Raw genomic sequence first — 24,628 nt, forward strand, 5'->3', positions numbered from 1 at the left:
ACTACAATACTCCACTACTCTAGTTCAACGCTGCATCGACAACCCTCCAGCGTCAGGACTATTCAGAAGAACAAACGCATCAGCGCCCTGCGTGCGGTACAGAAAGTCGGGTTTTGGTGCCGTCGTCAAAGCCTTCGGGATCGGACCATCCGCAAACTCTGTGGCTACTTCCACTCTCTGGGACAAGAGAGAGTCTTTGCTGAAAGGAATAAACCCGTGGGACTTGAAGGGAAGAAGTTCGACATTATACTTTTAACGTACGGTACGGTATCAGAAACTAAGAGAAATGACGAATTGACATTACATACCTCGATCCTGAAGAGCTCGTAATCTGAAGCAGCAGGGTGCTGTTTATGTATGTGGAGCTCGCCCTCGAATACTCGTCTGAGAGGGTCGTCAGGAGAATCAGGCGACCACCAAATAACCTTTGATACATCGATGACGGAGGTTTCTGTGCAGTCCTGTAAACGTTTCTTGACTCCAATTCTCGGCTCTAGGTACGTGATGCGACGTCGCAAAATCAGGGTAATGGCCTTCGGGAGGTCAAGAGCGCGAAAGATTCGTATATCCGTGCTGTGCATATGCAGATAGCACGGAGCCACAGATCCTCGGGTATACACGAGCTGGGATGGGTCAAATGTTATTGAAAGACGACAATTGTGACAACTAGCCTTACCGGAAGGGGTAAAGAAAGCTGAGAACAGTTTGAGATGAACCATAACTAAGAAACTCGGCAGGGTAAACTTACTGTACAATGAAGCGTTCCACTGCTGCCGTCCAAAAGTTTACCAGTAGAGATCACCGGTGGGAGTGTGTGCCACCCCGTAGGATCAGAGTCAGGTCCTGCAAGCGGAAGACTGTTTTCATATGCCATCTGGCGGAGAAGAGACATTGGTTCAGGAGTGACCCTGGGAGTGTATAATACGGGAACTTGTAACCTACAAGGTTCTATGTATTAGCAACAGGCTGGTACATATGGATTCAGACCTGCTCACTTGCTATTCGTTTGTAATTTGCCTCGATTGACACGAAAAATCAGTTGATATCGAATGCTACCATTACAATTGGCTTCTCGGAATGAGTCAGGTAGACGAACGAGAGATGAAGTAGATGCGTTCCCGACCCTGTGGGACAAACCTGTCGGAAACGGGAGATCAAAAGGCCAGGAATAGTCCCCCGAGAGTCTTCCAGAGAACTTGGTACTTGGGTTAAACAGCGGCCCTCCTGGATCACCCCAGTCCTTGGACCAGATAGTGATAAGCTCTTCGAGAAAAGTGTATGCATAGATATCATTACAGTATTCGCCGGTAATAATCTGACCTCTGATCTACGAAGTGGGAAAGTCAATGGATGTTCATGACGGGAAAAGATACGGCCATCTACCGAAAGTGTTATGTCTCGCAATTGAGTCGGTTCTGCGAGATGAAGAGCAAACATACCCGAAACATGATTACCGGCAAAGTAGTGTGGGGCATCTGTGTGTGATCGTGCATTACTTTTCAACCTCACAATGGCCCATGGTTTGCCTTTACTGGTAGGCATATGGAACTGATGGACTGTATCACGATCATGTTCAAATGCAGAACGGGATGGCGTCTCTGGCTCATGAAATACAGTCGAGTATGTCGGTAACTCGGTAGTTTGGGTCGAAAAAGGGCTCGTAATAGAGTATGTAGGTAAAAAGGTCGAAACAGTCGCAATGGAGGAGTCACTCAAGCGACGCGAGTCACTGAATGTATCACCTGTGCTGATTGTGCTATCGATCGATGTCCAAGTGCTGGAGCTGGGTGCAGAGTCGGTCTCCGTAGCCTCCGTTGGTTGATAAGTGTACTATATTTTCGAGGATCAGCTACAATAAATTAATTCCCCCGATGGAAGACGAACGCACCTTCACATCACTTCTAGGGATCACATATTCATCAAGCACTTTAGTGGAGATGAGAAACAGAGTGTCGACACCTTAAAGAATCTACTGACTTTGTGCTATAATGCGCTTGTCCTGCAGGTGAGAGCCACACAGGGAACAGTAGCTCTAGATTGATTACGGTCCCGGACGGTTCAATTCCACGATAGCCAGGTAAGCAAACATGCCGCAGAAATTCCACGGTGATTCGTAATTCGGTCACGAGTTTGTAGTACGGCAGTATCACGAACCGCACCGCACGTACTGAAGCTACTCAGAACTCGAAGATGACCAAATGTCGAATCTGACTCGGAAACGATCGAAACAGGCACTCCCATTCGAAGACACCAGATTTTCCTATTTTTCATGTAGCTTTCGTCAAAATTTCGCTTTGGATCAACTATCCTTTGCAGGAGGGGGAATCGAGCAATGCAACGAATACTTATGGTTTTTATCATCGTCACGCTGTCTGTTCGTCAGCAGTGCGCTCCCGTAGGCGCGTCCCTTCTCTTCGGTTTCTCGCCGTCATTGCTGATATGGCGGCCTGTTTAAAACGTTGAAAAGATGTAGCGTGATCCGTGTGGATAGAGATGCCCGCTCTATATCATCAGCAGCAATTTAACAACACCACGGGAAGGATGCTGTCTTGGTCAATATCAAAGGGGGCTTGGGGGGATTACAAACCTGGGAGTCGTGAATTTCGTACGGGGAAGAGCAAGACGCTTTACCACAGGTGTTCACAATTGGTGACGTTAGAGACAGCCTAGTGCGTATTTAGCAATGTGGGCTAACCGAAGAGAAGAGAAGGCTAACAAGATGGAGAATCAAACAGTGTAGGTCACATAGATGAACGTAAATGATAACACCATGTGTAGTCTTCAGTCTTTTAGACTACAGTAGTCTCAAACCTGAGCTTGGGTAGTAACCTACACAGTTGACCTTCTATTGGGGGGAAGCATCATCTCGCCTGAGATTGTTAGTATACTGAAAGTACCGACGTATCAAATGGAACGACGGCATTCCACTGCATGGCGTCCCCATGTTCCGCTTTTCTGCCGTTCGCCAACGAAATTCTCCGCAGTGCCGTCTTGATTGTTGATAGACTCCGTCTGGTTAAGGCACAGCCACTGTTGCAGGCGCGCTCTATTTATTCGCAGTCTATAAAGGTGCCATCCACAAGGAAAGTGCCGAGAAGGTTCAAAATCCATTGCACTCATCTCAAATTCTGCTGGCACTCACACACCTAGAGTTAATGTAGGGGCACGGAGACTTGTGCAAGGCATAAGCTGACACTATCGGCCAAGCTTGGTAGGCGGCAGAGGAAGAGATAGACATGGTATCGGCACTGAGGGAAAGAGAGCGTAGATCTCGCGGGCTTCACTGTTGGGGGCTCAGCAGTCTAGGATGAGTAGCGCATATGAGGAGACATGGAATTACGACTGTGGATACTAGTTGGCATTGCTGTAAATGTAGGGTTGGTTAAATGACTCCCGCATATGCATGGAACGTAGTGAGTGAATACTCGGTGGGGACATCCGAATGTTGTGTTTAAAGGTCTATTGTTGAAATAGTATCATAGGAAGTGATGATGGACTGTGAAGAATGTGTTCGCTGTAGGTGTAGAGAAGATTCAAAACCTACTCGTCTTAGTACCACTGATACGAACTCATCACTGCCTTTCTCCCTTATTTCTTTTGACTGCATGTCCCTTCGAGGATTCCAGGACATCAGCATCTGAGCGTTGTGTAGCAGTAGGGTTAGCCATCTATACACATCAAATGAGTAAATGAATATCACAGTCTGGACCAAGCAAACCTCGTATTTTTTAATCAGCTCGTCTACCTGACGCAAACCCACATCTGGGTCCAGGTCATCGAGAGCTCGTCGCAAGCTGTCGATGTCAGCTTCAATGTCACCAAAGCTTTTTTGAAGTCTCTGCGACAGATTCATGAACTCCCGCTCCCACTCCTCCGGATCCTCTGGTGGCTCAATGCCATTGTCGCGCATCATCTGGTCCACGTCTTCCTTCATTTGTAGGATCTCGGCTGCTTCCCCTCCTTGATTGCGCACCTCTTGCGCATCCCCACCGATGAAACCACTTGCTTCCTGCTCTTCTGTGGTTGCCGAAGGGACCGAAGGAAGATATCCTAATCTATAGAGATCCTGTCTGACGGTATCGTCGCGTTCTATGATTCTTTCGAATAGAGAAGTACCCTCCTTCGACTCCGGTAAGGGACTCTTCCCTCCAACTTCGTCAAATTTGGACATTTGCGTATCTCCCATGTCGAAACTGTAAAGTTGCTCTCCCCCACCCACCTTGAGGACCAAACTCCCGTCCTCGTCACTGAACATCACGCCCTCCACCGGTGAACCTTTGATGCCTTGTCTGATGCGGACCATCTCAATTTGAGGAAGCATCATGAAGTAAGGACTATGTGAGAATAAGGTAGGGAGAAGACCATATTCGTCCCAATTGGTGTTCCAACCGTCAGGCGGGTTCGGATGGGAAGGCCAGTTAGCTTTGGCGCGCTCAAAAGCATTGTGTGCCTCTCCATCAGAGACGGAGTAGAGAGGATAGGTGTTCTCATCGCCATCCACATCCTCATTTTCTGCATTTTCTTGTCTGTAACGTTCCTCCAGCGCTTTGTTTCGAGAGACTGTCTGAGAAAATTGTCGTGGAATCCCGGCTGCACGAGGAGAATGATATCTTGATAAAGAGACTTTGGGTATGCATACAGATGTTGGATTCAAAAGTCGGGGACGAGCTATCCGTGCCAGTAGGCGCGTACGAGAACCGAACATGGTGTCGAAGAACTGAGGAAGAAGTTTTCCGCATATCGGTCCGGCGGTCCGCACAAGTTGCGGTCAAGAGTCTAACAGTCTAACACATGAACCCTTTCACCGAGTGGGTGTTGTACTCGTAGCTATTAAATAATTTGGACAATACTTCACAGGAGATCATACGAGCACTGTCCCCAGTCCGTACATTAGTTTTATTGCATTTTCCTACAAAGCATCCGATTTTTGTACATTCATTCACTTGATATTTATAGGTCTCCTCACTGCGTTTCTACGGTCCTGAGGCAATGCATCTATATACAATCAGAGAAACCGAGTGATCCCCAGCCGGTCCAAGAGGGATGACATTTCCGGAAGTGGTAAGTCTTGTCTATAGCATCGAGCTCCCTAATGTCTCCGTCAGAAAGGTCAATGATCTTCTTATTTGCTAGACAAATAGTGAGCATTTGTTAAGATTAGACCATGCGTCATGCGTCTGAACCAGAATCACCTTCAATCCTAGCGTTAGACACAGATTTGGTGAGAACTAAATTCAAGAACATCAGTATCTTGAAGTCATAACATTGGCATAAACCCGGACCTGATATATTTGGCTTGTTCGCCCACAGTGACAGCAGGATGGTGACAGGGGAAACGTTGTACTTGTCCGCAATTTTCTTTACAACGTCACTTTCCAACAGCGAGTACTGCTCCGAACCCAATGGAGAGTAAGCCGTAATGGCAATTCCTTTGCTAGCGCAAAATTCAATTACATCTGGCTGGGTGCAGGATCTATGCCGAGGTTCATTTTTCTGCGGAGATTGTGGACATGGAAATGAACGTACGGATGAAGTTCGATCTGGTTAATTGCAGGGACAACAGTGGCTATTGCTAGCAGCTGTTCCATGAATTCGACAGAGACATTTGACACGCCTGTGATTCAATCGGTCATTATAGCGATAGAAGAAGCAGCAGAAGACCAACCAATAGCCTTCACTTTTTTAGGATATTTCTTGTAAATATCCTCCATTTTCTTCCATGTATCAAGCCAGTTAACCTGCTTCTCTATCAGATGATGAATTTGATCTTCAAACCTTGATACGCACTGATTTATCAGGAGTCTTGCGGTCGAACATCGGTGCAGGCCAGTGCATAAGCCCTATAGTACTTCATCAGCAATCTTTCAACGTGAATACCGTATCGCTCACAAAGATCGAGATAATCCGTTCCGAGGTGCTCAAGCGAATATTTCAGGGCAGCCTCTGGATCTTTTTGGTCAGGGTTATCGAGTTTCGTAGTCAAAAAGAAAGAGGCTCGGGTGACACCAGATGCCTTGATGCCTTTGCCGACTTCAGCTTCGTTACCATATGCAGTCGCTGTATCGATATGCTTATATCCATTCTTCAGCGCGAATTCTACAGCACCCTCCACTTCTCCCGGCTGGGACTTCCATGTCCCTATTAAAAAAAGATAAAGTTAGATCGAGACGAATCATGAAAGCTTGATAAACACACCAAGACCGAGTGTAGGCATTTCAGCGCCAGTATTTAGCTTGATGGAGGTTGAAGCGGGCATCGTTTGCTCTGATGATGAGAGGAGAAATCAGATAGAGGACTATGAGCCGCGGTTTCGGTCGGGACGGGACGCCGGCCCGATCGTTTGGATTCATTATTGGCGGCCCACGCCATCGTGTTGTATCATCTGTTCTGGGGCTACTTCTCAGGATATGTGGATGGTTCATTGTCTTGCTTCGGTGTATAATCTCATAGGAATATGAAATATTTACTGCCCTTCCCCAGTGCAGAGAAATCTGGTCTTTCCACATCTGTCATCGAGCCGATCATAAAAACATTACTCCCAAGAACCATCAGTGCTCCTCAATGTCACAATTGTAGGACATCTACGATATTTAAATTATCTTCTGATATGACATTGCCCATCTCTTGTGGAAGCGATAGGGATCTCGTCCCCGTCATCCATTGCTTTCTTAGATAGCATGAGATGGTCACGTTCGGTGCTGGGATTTTCAGCTGCTCTTCCCCGGCTACTTTTTGTATACCTGAGAATTTGAGGTACCACTTGTGTGAGTAACTCTTACTGTTCCGATCCCTTCGTGGAACTTGCGCTTCATAACGTCACTTCAAGGTCTCTTGGAAAACGAAATCTGAATGTTCAAGACCTTTTCCACGTTGCTTTTCAGTGTGCCCAGAACTAACATGCTGTCATCATAGGTAAGCTGCTCCTACAATGCAGCAAGCTCAAACAGCTTATCTTACCCTAGCTGGTGGGGCGTGATATTCCGTCGACTCATCTAGCTTTGGGCGAGACTCGGAACCAGCTGGCAGAACACAGTCGGCGCTAACTTGATAGGTAAGCACTTTCTGTTGGTTTCAAATACTGCTATTGTTCTATAACTTCCATTCATGGGACGTTTACTTGCACATTTCGCCTGAATGCTAAACTTTCTCTCACTGAAGATTTATGGAGAATGCCAAGCTGCTTGATTGCTAAACAGAAGCATCAATTAGCGGCTGTCGGGTGTAGACAAGAAAAAACTAACCCATCAAGCTCGTCTGGTTCAGCATCATTATGGAGGGGGAAGATTTGGCGAAGAAAATAGCCAAAGCTCGTGGTGTGGTTCTTGACCAAGGACTTCGGAAGAGATCCCTTCAGCTTCTTACTAGGTAAAACTTCCTGCATCGTCTCCCACCACGCATCCCACCGGTTAGCAGGTGACATTTGGAGCCAATTTGCGATATCGGCACGTAGTGCGTTTTGCACGGCGGCCACTCTAACCTTGTCCTCCTCTGCTACAGGCAGTTTTCCATCTCTCAGCTGGGCTATGAAGCAAAAGCGGGTCTTTTCAAGAGGGGGAAGAACCTGCCACCACTTGTATCGCTCGTCGATTTTTCGAGGATCAAAGGGGAATATTGTCCGGCATAGTTCAAAGCCTCGAAGTCTGAAAGAAATTAAAGGACTTTCGTGCAAGGTTGAAAACAGAACGAGGGACCAACTTACTCGTCCGGTGAGATCTGTGGAATGTCTATAGAATGGGTCATATTTAGTAGGGAACGGCACCTGGTGGTGACACTACTTTATAGTTGCGCCATGATCTTGCATCGTGATTCTAGTCCCGGTAAGTATTGTCGGAGGTAACTTACATAAAATGTACCAGAATAAGAGTAAGAATGAAAATGGAACACAGAACAAGGGACGGTCTTCCTACGGAAAGACTGATGAGACCAATCCAGATTCTTAGTCAAGGACATTGCCGCTCAATCATAGAAGTCCGGTAGTGCATTTTGGGCCTAAGTTTTGTCTGTATCGATTAGGCATTACAGTTGTAGCTGATTCAATTTGACCAAATTAACAGCGATCGTCTCGGTCAGGAACATTCCCAATAGAATGTTGATGTATAGGATAGTTTCCAACTACGGGTACAGTTGGTATCGATTAGGGGTTAAATCACTTCGTTGTGGCCTGAACTCAACCGAAGAGCCGCTGGTTCGATTCCAGCTACCGACATCTTTTTTGATTACAGTTCTCCGACGGATTGTTTCACTCTTCTCTATTTGTTTACCATCGTCACCAATTACAGCAACATGTTAGAACAGAATGTTAAAGAAAAACAGAAATTGTCAGAACTTTATTTAAACAATCATTTCTATGCAATTTCGTATTCGATCCCAAATCATTAACGTACTCATCGGCTCAGGCCGGATGCATATGAAGGCATCTCGAGAAACAATGAGATCCAGCCCAGTAGCGTGGTGTTAAACGTACTTCCGTTAGTGTGAGGCACGTCCGTGTTTCCTTCTTGTCCTCGTCCGTCATTTTCTTGACTGAGATCACGCTAATGAAGGCAGTGTATTCCCGGATCATGCGAAATGAAAAGCACTCCCATCCTTATAACCTATATCGCCGTGCTTATACAGTGAAACCTAGAAGATAGATTCATTTCTTCTGTGCTGCGCTACCCCGCAGACAGAGCAGGTATAATATACACACCCCGTGTTTTCTTCATGCTGTGTACGACGTAACCGTGCAGAGCCTAGTGTCATTCAACTGGCCATGAGGTATAAAAGAGTCCATGCCCTAGAACAACTTCCAACTCATTCTCTACCACGTCCATTGCGTACACAATGGGCTCTTCTGTATCTTCTGGCTCTGGAATGGCATCTAGCAGTCAAATGAGAGGTGGGAGCGTGTACATCGGAAGCAGAAGCCACGCTGGGAGTGGAAGCCATGCTAGTACGTTTCGCACCGTCCCCTCGAGCTCGTCATTCCCAAGGTTGAACCCTACCGTCATTTAGACAGAGGTACCACCACGACCACCACGACCACCGCACAGAGCACATCCAAGCCCTCTGGTAAAGCCGTTTTACATTGGTCCTTCAATTTCTAGGTAACTGGCACTCACGATTTCGCTCTACAGGTCTTCTAGCCAGATTCTCTGACTGGGTGAAGAGATTCGTTGAACGCATATTGCGACGCTTCAAGACTTCGAAAGGTGCTGGGCCATTACAGTCCCAGCGAGAAGATGCAGTCGCCAAAGCCGAAATCGATGACAGGGAGACAATCGAATAGATGATCTTGCGCCTTTGTATAAATTAATTCTTTTCGCACTGTTTGTTTGGGAAACATCTGTCCTCGTTCTTGACAAATCGAAGGCAAGGGCTTTACATTCTTGGGCTTGGTGAAACAAAAAGAAGAAAAACAGATGCCATTGTCCCATTCTAGCTAAGAAGCTGCTACCAGAAGCGTCAGTCAAAATCCAGAATACCGTTGTAAGTTCCATAGGTAACACGTTTGCTTCATGGGTCATGGAGGGTGCAGTCATTGCTGCCGTTTACGCCATAGAATCCTGCACTGAGCCCAGCTCACCAAACAGTTCAGCTGAGGTTAGTAGGGTTGAAATTCTGCGAAGAGCAACATACGAGAGATCTGCCAGAACATGTTAACGAACAAACATTTTGCGCGTCTATAACAAGCTTTTGGGACCACCGACAGCTATCCCGGTTATTGTTTCCTGTCTGTCCCGGTTGTCCCGTGTCTTCGTCGACCTGATAAAGCAGTGTCACCTTTTCCTTGAGTCCGACTAGCTCTATTATGAGGCTATGAAACGCGCGTAGATGTGATGCCAATGATGGATCGATACTTGTTGGCTTAAAGAGAATTCCCCAGTCGCCTCGAGTGCGGATAGCACGTCGGTCGTAAAATCCTGAATAAATTTCGAAACCATGAGCCTGGTATCGTACTGAGTTTGGGATGCTGCATCTTCCAGAGATGCCATTTCACTTAGCATACAGACATACACTATAGTGTTTGGCGAAGCAGTTATTCTTCCGCAGATAAAGTCTCCTTAATACTCTTTCAAAGATTGTCGGGACTGTTCCTGTTGAGAAGGAACGTCCAGGGAGGAGGGAGATATACTGTGTTTGTCGAACTTGAAGCGGTGTCTCCCAAGTACGTCCTTGTTTCACGACAAATATCATCTACAACACCGTTGATGTTAGTCCGTTCATCAATGAACGACACATTGCAACACTTACGCCCATAGAAGGTCTCTGTGGAATACATAAACGCTCGTTGTTGAGATATCGAACCCACCAAAACACGACTGGAGGGTACAAGACCTGACCCGCCCACCATGTTATCTCTATTCAAGTACCTCAAGGACTTTGTGTGCTACCGCCGCCGCTGCCGCCATCGCGGATGGACCATTATGAGGTGCATCCTTTCGCTCCATTACCTGATATCGTCCATCTGAGCCGTCTTTTCAGGGATGAGTGGACCGAAACTTGTAAAGAAACGGAATTAGAGCCACTTGTTCCCAACGAAATAGTGTAAGAGCATCCGCTCGCTCCTCTACCAGTTGTTGACTCGTGATGTCACCAGTGACGGGTGAGCATTGATTCCGGCACCTCTGCAGTCCCATCAAACAGTCGGAGTCCATCCCATATTTTTATTAACGTGCCGTGTGCCGTAGTAGTAGTCGTCGTCGCGAGTGTCATGATCGTAGCGAGGCAAACGTGCAAACTTCCGCTTTGAGCCAGTCACTATGACTAGGACTTCATCGTCGTCCGATTTCTTCTCTACGCCCATGACTCACAGTCCAAGTGACCGTCCACAAAAGGATTCCAAATACCTTCCTGGCAGTCAACAGATGAAGAGGCCGCCGAAAATCATCTTTGGGTGAATTACCGTGGGGGACATTTTCCTCGAGGTGTGTGCTAGAGCCCCTCTAGCAACAGGCCTGGCAGGCTTACTTTCGTAAGGAAAAGCCTTCCGAACGTTACTCATGAGTAGAGCATCCGGAGGTGCTTGGAAGTCGGCGCGTCACAACATTCGAGTCCCCCACCCATCCTTTTCCCGGGAATGTCAGAGCCGTCTTGCTTTCGTGTCCGAGCGCCCTGTACGCATCCTCCTCGTTCACTCCCTCACTTTCCTGCATCAAATGCTGTCCGCATACCGTACTTTCTACTTCAGGCCCGGATTTATCTAGAAGGAAAGAACTACACCCTCCGCGGCCTCGCTTGCTCCCCGACCAACCTCCGATATTCGACCTCCTTCCGTTAATGCGGACGAATTTTAGGGGCAACAAACCTATGGATAGTTACTGTCTGAAGACTGAATGGAATGACATCAACAGTCGAATGTCGAATATCGACCATAACTACGGACAATGGAAAGTGCAAATTTATAGCACAACCGGAAAAGCTGAATGAAGTAAGTATACTATATTTCTCTAGTGGATATCACTCATGAAATTTCAAGCATGCCATACTGGTACAAGCAGCACCTTCCGTCTTCGGGAGAAGGGGGCTCAGAAGATTAGATCCGAAACGAGTAGAAGCATAAGTGAGATTTCAATCCCACTTCTGCAATGTACTAATGCCTGTACCCAAGATCCACGCCAAGTTGAGAGAACTAGGAAGCTTTACATGCGCGGCATCTCCAACTACCTGCACGTCGATAGAATGAAACCCTCACGGAGCGAGGTAAGCTTTACTGGCCTCCATTACATACCACCTACTTAGCGAATATTGTGTTGTAGGCTGGGCCAGGATTCGGGACGACATGATAGCATTCGCCGATCTAGTCATGGAGAATGAAGAGAGCAGCAAAGTTGGAGCTGAAACGGACGAGGCGGGAAGCCATTGGAACGGCGTAACGTCGGTTTCACGACCAGAAAAGACGGAGACATCGACATTCAATGCAAAAGTTCTCGGACTAGCCGTACTTGCAAGTTCGCTCGCGGCCGGGATAATTGGAACGTGTTTTGGATAGTTGAGACTGCCCATAAAGACGCCAAGGACATTTCCCTTCTCCCGTCTTTCCAGCCCGTAACCTTCCACTCGAGTTTGATGATTGATATCATTTTACATTTTCGTATTCGCTCCCATTGGATGCCATCCTGCTCCACTATCTTGTTGGAAAAGGATCATGACCCTCCACCTTATCTGAACCCTCATCTTTTCAGCGGTTCGATAAATCAGAGGTTCTCCATAATCTCCACGGCAAGCCTTCGGGGCGTTCGGGTCATAGGGTCTTGTCCCAAGTACGATCTCATTCAAAAAAAAATGTGAGCGATCCGGAGGAGGTTGACAACCGATATCAGAGAGCGAAAATACAAGGACATGGTGGGAAGGAGCGCTAAGGTTCATTCAGAAGAAATACAATGCACTAAAGCGCGCAACTATACAAACGCAGAGATTGTGCGTATAGAGCCCGCCCACGTTTTGTGATTAAAGACCCCGCATCGCGATGGGAGACCAGGTCTGAACGCAGAAATACAAGGGCGTAGGTTTACATGCCTCGGTTGCATTCAATTATACTGATGCTCTCTCACAGAATACTTTGGCCGAAAACACCTGCGTCCATGTGCAAGGCAAAGTCCAGCCACAGAAAAACGCGTAGTACAGGGCCCGAGCACATCTCCAAGGAGTGGATCAGGGGGTTATCCTCAACTAGGAGACGCAACTTCTCCTACGTTCGCAGGCCATTGTCCAGAAGCAGGATTGGGACCGCTTCCCTCACGAATGATGAAAGCATGCTTGAAGTTTCAATGTACACGCAGAAAATACAAGGGCTATCGAGTCCCGCGTGGTGGACAAAGTAGAGTCGACGCAGGTGAGAAAAAAAAAAGAGTTGCTATCACCGCAGGTATACACCATCCAAAGCACATGAAAGACACAAACATCTCGCCGAATCTAGGTGATGATCAAGTCGGGGGTGCAATGTCATCATAGCCCTGTCCAGGCACGTTTTCCCCGAATGGATGAGTCCTTCATGCCGACTCGATTTGGTGTTCCCTTTGATCAAAGGGTATAAAATGACCCTTAGTGCGAACACTCTGGAGACCACAGTTCCTCGTCTGTCTGTCTTTGCTCCGAAACACACACTATTCTTTCTCGCACCCAAACTAGCATGCGCTGCATCTCTCTTGTCGTTTTGGTTTTGAGTTCTCGTGAGTCCGGTCTAGCATTGGGAACAATGGGGATTAATGTGTTTATATTTTTTTTTTCTTTCCTCTTAGTGGCGGTCCTCGTCTCGTCGTCGCCTGTACCTGTCGTTGAGGGTGAGGTTGATGTAAGTCTTTCCATTACGATGGATGACTTGCCATGCTCATTTTATTGTAGGCTCGAAACCCCGAAGCCAACCCGGACCCTGCGGGGTGCCTCACAGCCCGATTCTCTTGCTACAAAGTTTAGACTGCCACCATCCTACCATACGTACGTCGGCACACTCACTTACTTTCGTGTACCCTATGCTGACTGGGTGTCCTAGGCCTTACCCCGTTGTCCACCTGATCCCATTCGTCGACCACCACACCCGTCGTCTATAGCGTTACCAACTCTCGTTAACTTCCAACGTCGCTAGTCCGACTTGTTTTCATTCATCCATTTACTTTCTTTCGTTTCCTTTCCAAAAACTGGACATCTTCCGGTACTAAAGTCCGGCGTCTCCATTTCATTCCCTTGTCTTTGTCTCCGTAAACGCGACATGTGCATTTTTATTTCATGTTCCCTCTCCAGGCTACCCATGTTTATTATATAGACACCTATCTCTGTATCGTCTAGTGCTCTTGCTGTTGTCGTCGTTTATATATTTAAATGCATGTGTATTGTCTCGGTTTAACGTATAGAGTGGCAGGGTGCAGCTGAATGAGGAGGTATTTCTTGACAGGGTAGAGCTCGGGTAAATAGAGCAAAGTAGCGGATGAAGGCGCAGCGTGACTTTGGTCCAACGGTCTGGACCTTGTATGATGGCTCCCTTGCCTATATGTTTGGGCTATACGCACTCGCTGAATTGCACGTCGTATACGGACTTGGGCAGACTTGGATAGCGGGATCATCTGATTCTGGGCTAGCGATGGAAAACGATCGAACGGTGGAACAAGATCAGTGTAGGTTCGTGTAGGTCCACGGAAGGGCCCGGACAATGTAATAACAATTAAGGGAGCAACGGGCTGTGTGGAGGGGTTGTAAATGAAATGCAAACGAGGCTTATGTATTTGTCGGGTAAAGAAGGTGATCAGTACTATAATGGTATAGGATACGTGACTAGAATACAACAAAGAATAGGTAAGAGAATGTAATATTAAAGGGCGTGATATGATTCCGACCAGCGGATTAAAGGGAAGCCTTTAGGGCTCTCAAATGCATAAGAACGTCTTCGCGATCACGGCGGTTCCACTCTCCAGACCAGGCCTTTTCCTTACGACGGCCCCAAAAATGACTGCGGTCCTGGAAATGCCTGCGCTCACCCTCGTCGACGCTCTGTGAACGGACGTCGTGTTTAATAAGGACGGGTGATTTGGAAGTGGCGCGGACGGAAGCTGAGCGGGAGAATTTGCAGGGGAGGAGAGGGGAATCTTCCGACTCCTCGTGAAAGGAGGGAAGCGGGACGGGTTTTGGGAGGGGAGAGAGGATGGTGTCGATGCTGCAACTGCGGCGCCTAGGGCGGCGGGCAGGGACAGACGACACGAGCTCGGGGGGGACATTCTCGCCGAAAGTGCGGGCGAGTTTGGCCATACGCTTGCGTCGGTCATCGGGCTTCCTGTCTAGGACGGGGGAGACGGGAGAGAGCGGGTAGTGGACATTAGGAAGGGCGGTGGTGGTGGCGGTGGTGTGTATGCGGAGGACGAGGGCTGGGCCAGTGCCTGGTGCAAGGGAGAGGGAGAGGTTTGAGTTGTGAGTGTTTACGGACTGGCATTGGGGCGTGGTGCCGAGGAGGGCACCGAGTTTGCGAGTGGAGCGTAGGAGACGTGTGCGTTGGTGGGGCGTAAGGTCTGTCATTGTTTAACGGGTCAACAAAAGAACAAGCCTGCAATTACTTATATGCACAAACGCTCCCATTGTTCTTGTTATACTATAATATATTTATACATTTATACCCCGTCCCGAATTTCAAATTAGGTTACATTGTGCTCTAATGTGTTTCGCCGTGACGTCGCCAAGACCACCGCAGTCGGCGCAACACCCGCTAGCCAGTCGCCGAACTACGCCTAGATGACCGCCCTACTCTTACCTCGTCCAAGTTGGCACCCGGTGCTTACTTGGCTCCGACACTTGTTCCGAATTAGGAAGATCTTGTATCCCCAAACTTGGTATTGATTCTCCATTCATGGCCTTCGGTCCCGCCACCCGCCACCCGCCACCCACCTCGATCCCTGTAGATCCTCCCGACTTTTGACACGTCTCCGCCGCCGGACGCCATAACCGACCTATTTACGTATACGCACTCGCTGGAAAAAACGACGACTCCCTCCGATCAATGGCTCCTCCATCACCGACACCAGCCCCCGCCTCAGCTGCCGAATCTCGACCCTTGCAGCTCGTCCCCGTTGCATGCCAACCCCGACCCACCCGTTCTCCACAGCATTTCATCCCCAACCGCGTCTCGTTTCCGACCCCTCAACCCCTTCAGATTCCGCTCAACACTCCACTGAAAGCATATCGGGCGTCAATCACACCATTCTCCATCCCCTTGCTCCATACAATGCTTCTCACCACCCCATTTGCGCTTGATTCCCCAGAAGCTCTGCTTGTATGCTCCCCATTCAACGCGATTGCCTCGCTCTTGTCCTTATTCAGAAACCCTTGTCATTTCTTTACTTCATCGCCTTTGCCGTAGCTTAGCTCGTCCCATGTGCTACCGACTTTGCTCCATGCTATTATTCTTTGTGCTGGATCCACTGCGGAAGAAGATTATTTTAGAAATCCCTTCTTTACCTTTTCTTCATACAATGCTCCTTGATACATTAATCAAAGAATGAACTCCCCTTCTTCTGCATTCGAATGAATCAGAATTAGGTAAATCCTCGGTGGCAGAAATCCCACCCCAGCCAAGGACAAAGGTCGGCTATCCCACAGCGGATGGAGCGGCCGCGCGAAATCTCATCCACCCATCAGCTTTCTTTGTATTTGATACATTGTTTGTTGCCGTTGCTAGCTCCGATCCCGTAAACATTGCGTTGAACGGCCATACATAATTCACAATAAAATACGAAAGCAGGATAAACAAAACAACATGACCTAGACAGGACGAGAACGACACAAAGTAAATTTAAATAACTAGCGATACATTCCGACACTTGCAGCTCTATAAGGAATGAATTGCGAGGGCGAGAGAACAATGGGAGTCAGGATGAACGAGTGGGTCTGGTGGTGGGTCCGGTGGTGGGTAGCGCGACACAACAGCGCACTCGGAAAGATCGTCGTGTGGTGCTCTATGTCTACTGGAAAAGGACCATCAACATTCGACATACACACGAATGGAAGACACGGAACGTACATTGCATTGCACTCATTAGAAGCAAGAGAATCGGGCGGTAAGGCAGCCAGCTGGGTCGGGCTGAGCTTCAGGCTTTGGTTCTCGGGCCTGCCAGCGACAGGTTAGGGTGATTAAAAAAAATTTATATGGCCAGTGAAACGGACGTACATCAACCTCGAGTTCGGGAACTGGTACGAGTTCAGGTCCAGGTGACGGGACAGGTGTCGCCGCGATGAGGACAGTCACTAGAGAGCCGGAAGATTAACATCCCACAGTAATAAGAACAAGAATATTAAGGCACTCACGCGAACTCAACACCAAAACGACTAGTGAAACACAACGCATGTCAAGGGGTTCAACTCTTCGACAAAAGAAGGAACGAGGGAAGAGAACAATAAAGTCCCTCTCTCCATCCTCCAGGGGTTTTATAACACTAACCCACCGACGACTGATTTCTGAAAGGGAATTCCAAAAACGGACGATACCTTGTGGGATCACAGAGCTGAAAGGTTGGGCCGCATTGGGAACAACGTAACATTGCGACCAAAGATGGGAATGATGGGTCGAGGATTTGGTGATTTGCGTACAATGTCACTAACGAACGGCCCCATTGGGATGCCCGCGCAATGGCCGGGACCTTCGTAGAGCAAATTAATCATTTCGCGAGGCCACGGGATACCAACCACCAAGAAGTAACAACCAGCACAAGAGTAAAAGAATTGAATGTCATTCATAGAATCACCCGCCGTCGCCCTGAAGAGAAAAATGTCCAATGACCGCAGCCATCGTTCGAGAACCAACACGGTCAAACGCTCATTTTTCCACCACCAGAAACAAAGATTGGCCGTTCACGGTCCGCAACAAGTGACAGGGTGCACGGGAAGGATGATGGAGCGCAACGCTGGAACGTCGATCAGAATTGGAGCTAGTAAAGCTCACGTACCTCTCTGTTCCTCGATAACTATAGTACTTCAAATGCCGGAAGAGTTAACACTGCGATTCTGATGTGGCAATCAGAGGCTCTTGCTCGACATTTTATATAGAAAGTTGCAAGTCCGGTGCCACTTCAGTCCGCCGGATCACCACCGATTGATGTCCCATAATACTTCTTTCGACCAACGCACTATGCTGTTGGCATGACTTCCAACGTATTGAAGAATGATTCAAAGATTGAAAAAAAATTTAAGAAGATATCAAACCTCTTTGAAATGTGCCTTGGAGATAGGTGTCTGAGACGCACATATGCACCGGTTCCAAGGACCAAGTTTGGAGGTGAGCGAGGGGAACACGAAAAAATATGTCGGTAGCTGGAATCGAACCAGCGGCTCTTCGGAGCAGCGAATCCACAACGAAGTGATTTAACCCCTAATCGATACCGACTCGCAAGGTATCGTGCAACAATGATATTTAGGCCGTCTGGAAAGGCATCCATAACTTTTTTCCTTTTTTCAATCGAAATTTGTCTTTTGAACTGACTACTTCAAGCCGAACTGTTGACTTTGTTCACAAGATCAGTCCTAAATTATTCATTCCATAGTACTGTCCAGATACAGAAACTGAAGCTATTATACTAGACAAAGTATCATTATTGGTATTCCTCCATCCATTGGTATCACCATGATCCCATAACCTTTCAATCGGCACCATGGTCGGCTAGGAATGCTCCTCCTTGTCCGCCTCTGAATGACTGCCTATCTCCTCCCATTGAGAGGCCCCGACTGGGCAACCCGCTCTCACCAACGACATCCCCCTTGGGACCCAATATCTGAGAGAATGAGTGTCCCACAGGCGACGCCAATGACGGAGATTGGGAAGACGTCCCGGAAGAACGCGACATGGACTTTGAAGACTTCTTCTTCTTCACCGGGAGCGATGAAGGAGTCAGATTAGGTAGATGTGTGGTCGGGGCGAGCTGTTGGCTGTGGTACCGGATCTGCGAGGAGGCGTCTGACGAAGTCAGTCGCGAATCGGAGCCGCCGCCGCTGCTGCCGTGATGGTCTCTCCTACTGACGTACATTCCTCCATCAAGGTCTGCACCATCATCCGCTTCGGTTTCGACCTCTGGGTGTGACGGAGGGGGGGTGTTGTAAAACCCGGGAGAGGGAATATGTAGGTACCCTCCAGTGACAGAGCCACTGCCTTGGAATCCCTCAAACTCCTCACCATCCACGGACCCAACAGCCAATGCCTGTGCAAGTCGCTTCATCTCCTTGCGCTCTCGTCTCCGCTTGCGCCGTTCTTCTTTCGCGTGCCTCTCCTCTTCTTCCGCTGCACGTGCTCGCTCTTCAAGCTGTTCCAGAGTCATACTGTCTATCGCTGACGAGTCAAGCGGTGCAGCGTCAGAGTCAAACCCTGTGGAGGATGTCCGTGAAGTAGAAGTGCGGGAACGATGAAAGGTGTGGTCACCCTCGTCTTCGTCAAGATGGATGGCAGGTTTTCCGAAGAGGTTCAAACCAAAGAATGTTAAAATACGCCTAGGTTGTCGCTTTTTCTTCCTTCTTCGATTATTGTCACCGATATTCGAGTGCAGAGACAAAGTCTCTGCCTCGGTGTCGGTTCCTGGATCCTGCAGCAAGTGTTCGAGATTTTGGGGTAGCCGCTGGTAGCCGCTGTTGGTGGGGTCGTCGTGAAGCTCTTTGGCGAGGCATGGCATGCAGGTGGAAAAAGCGGCGCGGAATGTATCTGACCAGGAGAATGAATCCATGGCCATGGTGGCGGACAAGGAAAAAGGTAGTACCTTGGTTGAAATTGGACGGTCAAGCGGGTCAAGCGCATGATAAAAGCTGTGTGGCCCGGAGTTGCCGATCAGCTTTTCAAATGCCGCTCGAATTGGATACTGACCGTAACTACTGCGTCTTTTGCTTCTTCAACGTTTTTGGGAATGTTCACAAAAACTAAGCTTGGATCAAGTCTCAAAGACGCATTAATGGTGTCCACCAGGGAAAAAGAGAGAAGGTATATATAAACGCTCAGAACATAAGTTGATTAATTATGTCGGTTAGCTAGATACACAAAGCAGATCGACAAGCCCAGTTCCCATATCTATAGCATTGGCCCTCCAGTACTCAACGTTCAACCGTCGTCTGCACAAACAAAGCTCCCGTCAGTTCATCGTGTTACCCAGATCAAAGAATGAGAAGTGCCTGAAAATACCTGGTATACCACCTCGTTTACCGTCTTCTTCGTCGGAACCTCCTGCAGTCCTTCCTTCAAAATCTCATCGTCCTTTAAACCCTAATAACCAATTAATGCTTCAGCCCATTCCTGAAATACGCTAAGGTCATATAGCCAAAGATCTCCTACCATCCTTCATTCTCTCTCTTACATATAATTGTCCTCGAAATTCGGGTCGAGCACCACATCTGGAATCCCAACGATCTCAGTAATGGCCTTCGTGAGGCCCTCTTTTTCCGGCATTGAACGTCTCATCCATAGACCGCTTCGCCGTCAACGAGAACTCGAATCTCTCCTTGGCTTCGGCCGCAGCGGGCATATCATCGAGACAAGCTCATTTTATACGACAACGCGTCGTGTTTGGACAGGATCCAATACACTACATCTTTGATCTCCGATGACGGCGCGTCTTGGCCTCGCTCGTTAACCCCGAGACTCAGCTGAGACTTGACTACAGCAGCGTTGAAGTGGGCCTTGCCATCCTCACCATACTTTTCGCGGAAGTAGCTTAAAGCTGAGATGAAGCCTTCGGTGTACCTTGCAGAGGAAAGCATCAGAATCGCAGTGACTCAGCTGAGACGAGGACTGAAAACGCGTTACCCAGAGAAGACGATCTCCGCGCTGACATTGGTGTTTTGAGGCGCATATGCCCAGACGGTGTTGATCTCGTAATTCAGCTTGAACGATAAAGTCCCCAAGAGACTTGAATCTTAGTCTCAAAGGTCGTCGCGAACTATGACAGGCCGAACACTGCGACTGACGTGGTTAGGATCTAGTTGGTAAAAATCTGATGTGGTTAACATCGATATCCGTAACAGAAAGATGTGGTCGGGGCGTACTTGTCCGTGGCATGGTGGAATCTGAGGGCATTTATTGCTTGATCCTGAACGGCACGATTTGAGGACATAGTTATCGTCTAGAGATGCGTACCAAAGCTATCAGCAGACAAGACAAAATATAAACACCCACACTCAAGGACAACTCTCCAGTAGCACAGAAGATGAGGGTTCACGTCTTGATCATGTCTAGTGAATGTAGCATTCGCAGACAAATCAGGAAGAAAGTAGCATAATTATAATCTTCCATAAACCATAGGAAGTATACCGCAATAAGTATCCATCCAACGGTGAGCCTAAACAGAGATAATTAAAGCAAGTCGAGAACATCTTCCGCAATGTACGACGTATTGCAATACCAGTACTCGACGGTAGTCTGAAAAGAAATAGCTGGTTAGGCGCTAAAGTCCACAAAGAAGCGAAAGCACTTACTTGCAGATAGAGCGTCCCATTTTCCAGGATAATTTCGTTGTATGTCTTCTTCGTCTTGGGCACAACCCTTAGCACAAACGCCTTCTCCGTCAACGCCTCTTGCAAGCCTTCCTGCAACATCTCGTCGCCCTTGAACCCTGCCCTGCCTAGCTGGTACTTCAACCCATCCTTGAAGTATGCCAACGTGGCCGCCCCAAAGCTCGTGTACCAACCCTTGTCCGTCTGTACATTCAATGCCTTGAAATTGTCCTCGAAGTTGGGGTCGAGCTTCACATCGGGTATCCCCGTCAGTTCTGCGATCTCCTGAGTGAGATCTTCGTACTCCTCTTCCCAGGTCTCGTCGATGGAGTGCTTCGCCTGGAGGGAGAACACAAACCCCGGCGCAGTATCAACAGCAGCGAGGAGACTGTCCCCAAGCGAGCCGGTGTTGGTCCCGAGGCAGTCGGGCTTGAAAAAGATCCAGTAGACGCCCTCTTGGATTTCAGATGAGATGTAGGGAGCTTTGTCGTTGAGGGTGTTGACGCGGATACTCAGCTCGGATTGGGTCACGGCGGCGTTGAAGTAATCCTTGCCGTCGGATGCATATTTATCGAGGAAATATTTGAGGGCTGAGATGAAGCCTTCGGTGTAGCTGGGAGATGAGGGTAAGAGGACAGATAAACTAATAAACGTAAAAGAAGAGGTACCTGGACAAGATGTATCCTGCAGAAGAGCGGTCGTCTTGGTTGTACGCCCAGATAGCGCCGACGTTGTAGTTGATCTTGAAGTCTGTGCCGAGGAGCTTGGTGATCTGAGCCTCAAAGTCAGCCCTCTTGGACTCGAAGTTATCCCGGACTGAAAAAGGGACGATGAGTGATGGATATCACTGGACTAGGGAACTTGCCATCTTTTCGAACAGCAAGAGGTAGCTTTTCGATGGGAGCTTTTGGGGTGAAATTTGGTGTTTTTGGCATTTTGGACAGTAGTGGAAAGAGAGCGATGAGTGGCGACTCTCGCAAAGACACAATATGATTTATATCCTCGAAGATCCTCCTTTCCATTTAAAGTAATGATAGGCCATCTCAGGGGCCTTGCAGGAAGTTTGGTTCAGGAACCCGTGCAGGTGAACATCCATGACGACCGATGGGTACCCCTGCGCCAGGGTATGTATATGAGGTCTTGAGGGGGGGGTAAATGACATTATTGGATCTAGAGCTGTTGAATACGTTGAATACTGACGACAAAGCGAATAGAGTTTCCAGTCAAGACCAAGGAAGGGAGCAGACGAGCGATCGTGGTGGTTGATGAAATGACAGATCCCTTTTCCCACGATAACTGTGTTGCTTGAACGCGCTCAGTAATTTCTAATGCTTGAATTCTGACTCTTTACCGGGCTGGATATCGACTCTGAGATACATCTAGATTAGAAATAAGTACTTGAGTGCTCAAAGACAAGCTGGCTGGTTCCTTACCATCATCAAGTCCGACGTATATCAACTACCAAATTGACCTCGATTCGTCACCATTTGTATGGCCAACTCGAAGCATCCGACTTCGACACCTTCTCTTTTCCGACTCTACACCCTCGCATGCTGGCCGCAGTGAATGAGGACTCACTATGTCAGTGAGAGAAGACGCGGCAAGAAGACTTTGGGGCGCCAACATTCAGGACGACCGGGCTCGCGATGAAACATCCATCGTCTACAAATGCCCCTGGATAATGTTACGATACGACGAGAGACTTGATGGACGGTTCGTTGTGATCATATGTTGTACAGCAATGATAACTTCTGACAGCGATTTCTATCATTAACGCTCCTGTTTCTGCGTCAACATGTCGTGCTACACGCGCACAGGGGGTACTCAAGTCTTGGCGATTGTAGCAAATCAGGCCCATATTTCTGTCCTTCGAGTACCCCTTCTTCTGCATTGAAATTCCTCGTCACAATGAACTCGGAAATGTAAGCACAGTCCAGTCGCATCCTTACCTTCCTCACCCACCTTTCCAGCCCGCTGAAAGCCCGTGTCGACATACGGGATCAATGGGACTCGCCCAACGCACCTATACGCACCTCCATTGCCGCCCTTCAAAAGACTTTGGGCCACAGGATCTCCCCGCATGCCGAATGGCCAGCTCTATGGAGCCAACTCAAGGACCGCTTCTCCGATAAATCCAAATTCGTGCCTACCATCGTCAGCATCGTCGTTGTCTGGTACGAACGGCTCCTCGGAAGACTGGACAATGATGTGTTCGCCGACTGGACAGAAGAACTCCTGTCTGCGCTTGAAGGAGGGGCATCGTTGCGCATTGAGGTAATTTTTCCATGTCACTGTGCTAATTAACAATAGCTAACGTGTTGACAGCCTGCCCCGCCCAAGGTCACCCGTCCGACCACGACGTGGGACAAGGACATCCGGTCGTTCCATCTCGGAATTCCTAACGCAGACCCGATGTCCCAGGCGCGTGTAGCCAGCATGCTTGATAAAGATTTTGATGACTTCTTTGTCGGGACGGCAGGTGTCACAGACGATCAGGAGGACACAGAATGGGCACATGTTCCTCTCACCCAACTTGCTACTGCTACTTCTTCCCGTGCCCAACTTGAAGTACCGCTGGACCTGGCCCCTCCTGAACGACTCCCAGTTCTGAGCTCCCTCTCCCGACCATCAGATCTCTTCACGTCGACTGTACCTTATATCCTCACCGTCTCTCTCCGTGGCCGCAAAGGCCTCGTCGTACACTGCTCCCATGAGCCGACTCTCGAGCTCCTGAACGAGTATCTCAATAAATGGACAAAGACCAATGCCCATGATAGTATGCATGTATGTCTGCTTTCCTCGAAATCCAAGTACGCTTTGACGCCAAAACTCTTCAGCGCCCCATCTTCAAGATCACGCTTGTCGAGTCTGATTTCTGCTTTGGAATGATGGATACTCTTATCGTCGAACCCTACATGACGTACCATAATGACGTTAACCCCACAATCATCCTCGCGTTTGTTGAGGGCATCTTTGGGTACAGGATGGTTTACACTACAGGTTCGTACTGGATGTATCGTTGCATTACTTTGTTCAAATAAAGCTGCCGCGTACGACTGGTCCAGAAAACAACTGCAGTAGACTCACTTGATGCAGTTTGACGAGGGTCGTCAGTTTGTATAGGACAGGACGCCCTCTTCCAAATGCGAAGCAGCCGACAGAATAATACATTTCAGGCAAAGGAATTATCAAGTACGATGCTACCTAATTATGCAACAGAAGAGAGGAGAGTAGGTAATAAGATTCAGAAAACAAAGCGTTCCTTGTCATGATGGAGCCGAACAGAGGATTACACACAAAACATGATGATAAAAACAATAAAACAAATCCAACTATTACCTCTTAGGAAGTCGTCGCGTTGCTTGCAGTGTAATCCTAAACGGTAAACGATAATGTTAGTGAGACCACCCTTGGAGCCCGTGAAAAATAAAACTAACCTCCATTTCGGCATCAAGGTCAGCGGCCGTCTTCGCGGGCCGCGGTTCCTTACGGGGCTTGCCTCCCCTTCCCCGTCGTCCTCTTGCGACACCACCAGTCCTTCCCAACGATAAGCACACCGAGCACCATACTCAGAAGTTACTTGCACAACTGACCTAGCGGCAGCAGCCACGACAGGAGGAGCGACGCGGGAAGCCAGCGTCTGCTGAGGTCGCGACGGATCCACAACAATCTCAATCTTCATCGGTTTCTCTGTCAAGTCGGAAAAAAG

General features: G+C 48.3%; 13 protein-coding genes and 2 non-coding genes across 15 annotated transcripts; 5 read left to right on the forward strand and 10 right to left on the reverse strand.

The window, feature by feature from the left end:
* Positions 1–24: 24 nt before the first annotated feature.
* Positions 25–1,542, reverse strand: BT62DRAFT_888825 (uncharacterized protein; the record flags this gene model as incomplete). Its single annotated transcript, XM_043182971.1, has 5 exons — positions 25–249; positions 309–623; positions 731–938; positions 996–1,327; positions 1,384–1,542. 5 exons carry the CDS (start codon positions 1,540–1,542, stop codon positions 25–27), a joined length of 1,239 nt encoding a protein of 412 aa, XP_043041994.1.
* Positions 1,543–3,572: 2,030 nt separating this feature from the next.
* BT62DRAFT_918109 (uncharacterized protein) lies at positions 3,573–4,705 on the reverse strand (the record flags this gene model as incomplete). The annotated part of the gene is made up of 2 exons (XM_043184074.1): positions 3,573–3,668; positions 3,719–4,705. 2 exons carry the CDS (start codon positions 4,703–4,705, stop codon positions 3,573–3,575), a joined length of 1,083 nt encoding a protein of 360 aa, XP_043041995.1.
* Positions 4,706–4,856: 151 nt separating this feature from the next.
* BT62DRAFT_945973 (Aldo/keto reductase) lies at positions 4,857–6,256 on the reverse strand (the record flags this gene model as incomplete). The annotated part of the gene is made up of 8 exons (XM_043187967.1): positions 4,857–5,129; positions 5,193–5,228; positions 5,283–5,473; positions 5,527–5,614; positions 5,666–5,738; positions 5,788–5,840; positions 5,890–6,138; positions 6,196–6,256. The coding sequence occupies 8 exons, from the start codon at positions 6,254–6,256 to the stop codon at positions 4,996–4,998; spliced, it is 885 nt and encodes a 294-aa protein (XP_043041996.1). The 3' UTR covers positions 4,857–4,995.
* An 812-nt stretch (positions 6,257–7,068) lies between these two features.
* BT62DRAFT_929580 (uncharacterized protein) lies at positions 7,069–7,994 on the reverse strand. The gene is made up of 3 exons (XM_043185748.1): positions 7,700–7,994; positions 7,242–7,640; positions 7,069–7,188 (listed from the first exon to the last, which is right to left on the reverse strand). Exons 1-3 carry the CDS (start codon positions 7,738–7,740, stop codon positions 7,161–7,163), a joined length of 468 nt encoding a protein of 155 aa, XP_043041997.1. The 5' UTR covers positions 7,741–7,994; the 3' UTR covers positions 7,069–7,160.
* A 129-nt stretch (positions 7,995–8,123) lies between these two features.
* BT62DRAFT_t48 lies at positions 8,124–8,206 on the forward strand. Its single transcript has one exon. It is a non-coding gene; the product is annotated as a tRNA-His (tRNA).
* A 601-nt stretch (positions 8,207–8,807) lies between these two features.
* Positions 8,808–9,317, forward strand: BT62DRAFT_992556 (uncharacterized protein). The gene is made up of 3 exons (XM_043190345.1): positions 8,808–8,932; positions 8,995–9,051; positions 9,117–9,317. Exons 1-3 carry the CDS (start codon positions 8,824–8,826, stop codon positions 9,266–9,268), a joined length of 318 nt encoding a protein of 105 aa, XP_043041998.1. The 5' UTR covers positions 8,808–8,823; the 3' UTR covers positions 9,269–9,317.
* A 3,640-nt stretch (positions 9,318–12,957) lies between these two features.
* On the forward strand, positions 12,958–13,632 carry BT62DRAFT_709626 (uncharacterized protein). Its single transcript, XM_043181971.1, has one exon. The coding sequence runs from the start codon at positions 13,112–13,114 to the stop codon at positions 13,469–13,471; it is 360 nt and encodes a 119-aa protein (XP_043041999.1). The 5' UTR covers positions 12,958–13,111; the 3' UTR covers positions 13,472–13,632.
* A 545-nt stretch (positions 13,633–14,177) lies between these two features.
* On the reverse strand, positions 14,178–15,093 carry BT62DRAFT_709249 (uncharacterized protein). Its single transcript, XM_043181970.1, has one exon. The coding sequence runs from the start codon at positions 14,980–14,982 to the stop codon at positions 14,317–14,319; it is 666 nt and encodes a 221-aa protein (XP_043042000.1). The 5' UTR covers positions 14,983–15,093; the 3' UTR covers positions 14,178–14,316.
* Positions 15,094–15,328: 235 nt separating this feature from the next.
* BT62DRAFT_929586 (uncharacterized protein) lies at positions 15,329–15,993 on the forward strand. Its single transcript, XM_043185749.1, has one exon. The coding sequence runs from the start codon at positions 15,461–15,463 to the stop codon at positions 15,818–15,820; it is 360 nt and encodes a 119-aa protein (XP_043042001.1). The 5' UTR covers positions 15,329–15,460; the 3' UTR covers positions 15,821–15,993.
* Positions 15,994–17,757: 1,764 nt separating this feature from the next.
* On the reverse strand, positions 17,758–17,839 carry BT62DRAFT_t52. The gene has a single exon. It is a non-coding gene; the product is annotated as a tRNA-His (tRNA).
* A 122-nt stretch (positions 17,840–17,961) lies between these two features.
* Positions 17,962–19,231, reverse strand: BT62DRAFT_929591 (uncharacterized protein). The gene has a single exon (XM_043185750.1). The coding sequence runs from the start codon at positions 19,167–19,169 to the stop codon at positions 18,093–18,095; it is 1,077 nt and encodes a 358-aa protein (XP_043042002.1). The 5' UTR covers positions 19,170–19,231; the 3' UTR covers positions 17,962–18,092.
* A 666-nt stretch (positions 19,232–19,897) lies between these two features.
* Positions 19,898–20,327, reverse strand: BT62DRAFT_929593 (uncharacterized protein). Its single transcript, XM_043185751.1, has one exon. The coding sequence runs from the start codon at positions 20,185–20,187 to the stop codon at positions 19,954–19,956; it is 234 nt and encodes a 77-aa protein (XP_043042003.1). The 5' UTR covers positions 20,188–20,327; the 3' UTR covers positions 19,898–19,953.
* Positions 20,328–20,779: 452 nt separating this feature from the next.
* On the reverse strand, positions 20,780–21,854 carry BT62DRAFT_1003222 (uncharacterized protein; the record flags this gene model as incomplete). Its single annotated transcript, XM_043176921.1, has 4 exons — positions 20,780–20,845; positions 20,902–21,532; positions 21,588–21,735; positions 21,773–21,854. 4 exons carry the CDS (start codon positions 21,852–21,854, stop codon positions 20,780–20,782), a joined length of 927 nt encoding a protein of 308 aa, XP_043042004.1.
* Positions 21,855–22,352: 498 nt separating this feature from the next.
* On the forward strand, positions 22,353–24,000 carry BT62DRAFT_992560 (uncharacterized protein; the record flags this gene model as incomplete). The annotated part of the gene is made up of 6 exons (XM_043190346.1): positions 22,353–22,632; positions 22,737–22,841; positions 22,890–23,193; positions 23,245–23,703; positions 23,757–23,919; positions 23,963–24,000. The coding sequence occupies exons 1-6, from the start codon at positions 22,499–22,501 to the stop codon at positions 23,998–24,000; spliced, it is 1,203 nt and encodes a 400-aa protein (XP_043042005.1). The 5' UTR covers positions 22,353–22,498.
* Positions 24,001–24,261: 261 nt separating this feature from the next.
* On the reverse strand, positions 24,262–24,601 carry BT62DRAFT_1003224 (uncharacterized protein; the record flags this gene model as incomplete). The annotated part of the gene is made up of 3 exons (XM_043176922.1): positions 24,262–24,294; positions 24,357–24,456; positions 24,513–24,601. The coding sequence occupies 3 exons, from the start codon at positions 24,599–24,601 to the stop codon at positions 24,262–24,264; spliced, it is 222 nt and encodes a 73-aa protein (XP_043042006.1).
* Between the last annotated feature and the right edge of the window lie 27 nt (positions 24,602–24,628).

Source organism: Guyanagaster necrorhizus (assembly GCF_019112545.1).
Source record: "Guyanagaster necrorhizus MCA 3950 unplaced genomic scaffold BT62scaffold_7, whole genome shotgun sequence".
In the NCBI taxonomy this organism is placed as follows: Eukaryota; Fungi; Basidiomycota; class Agaricomycetes; order Agaricales; family Physalacriaceae; genus Guyanagaster; species Guyanagaster necrorhizus.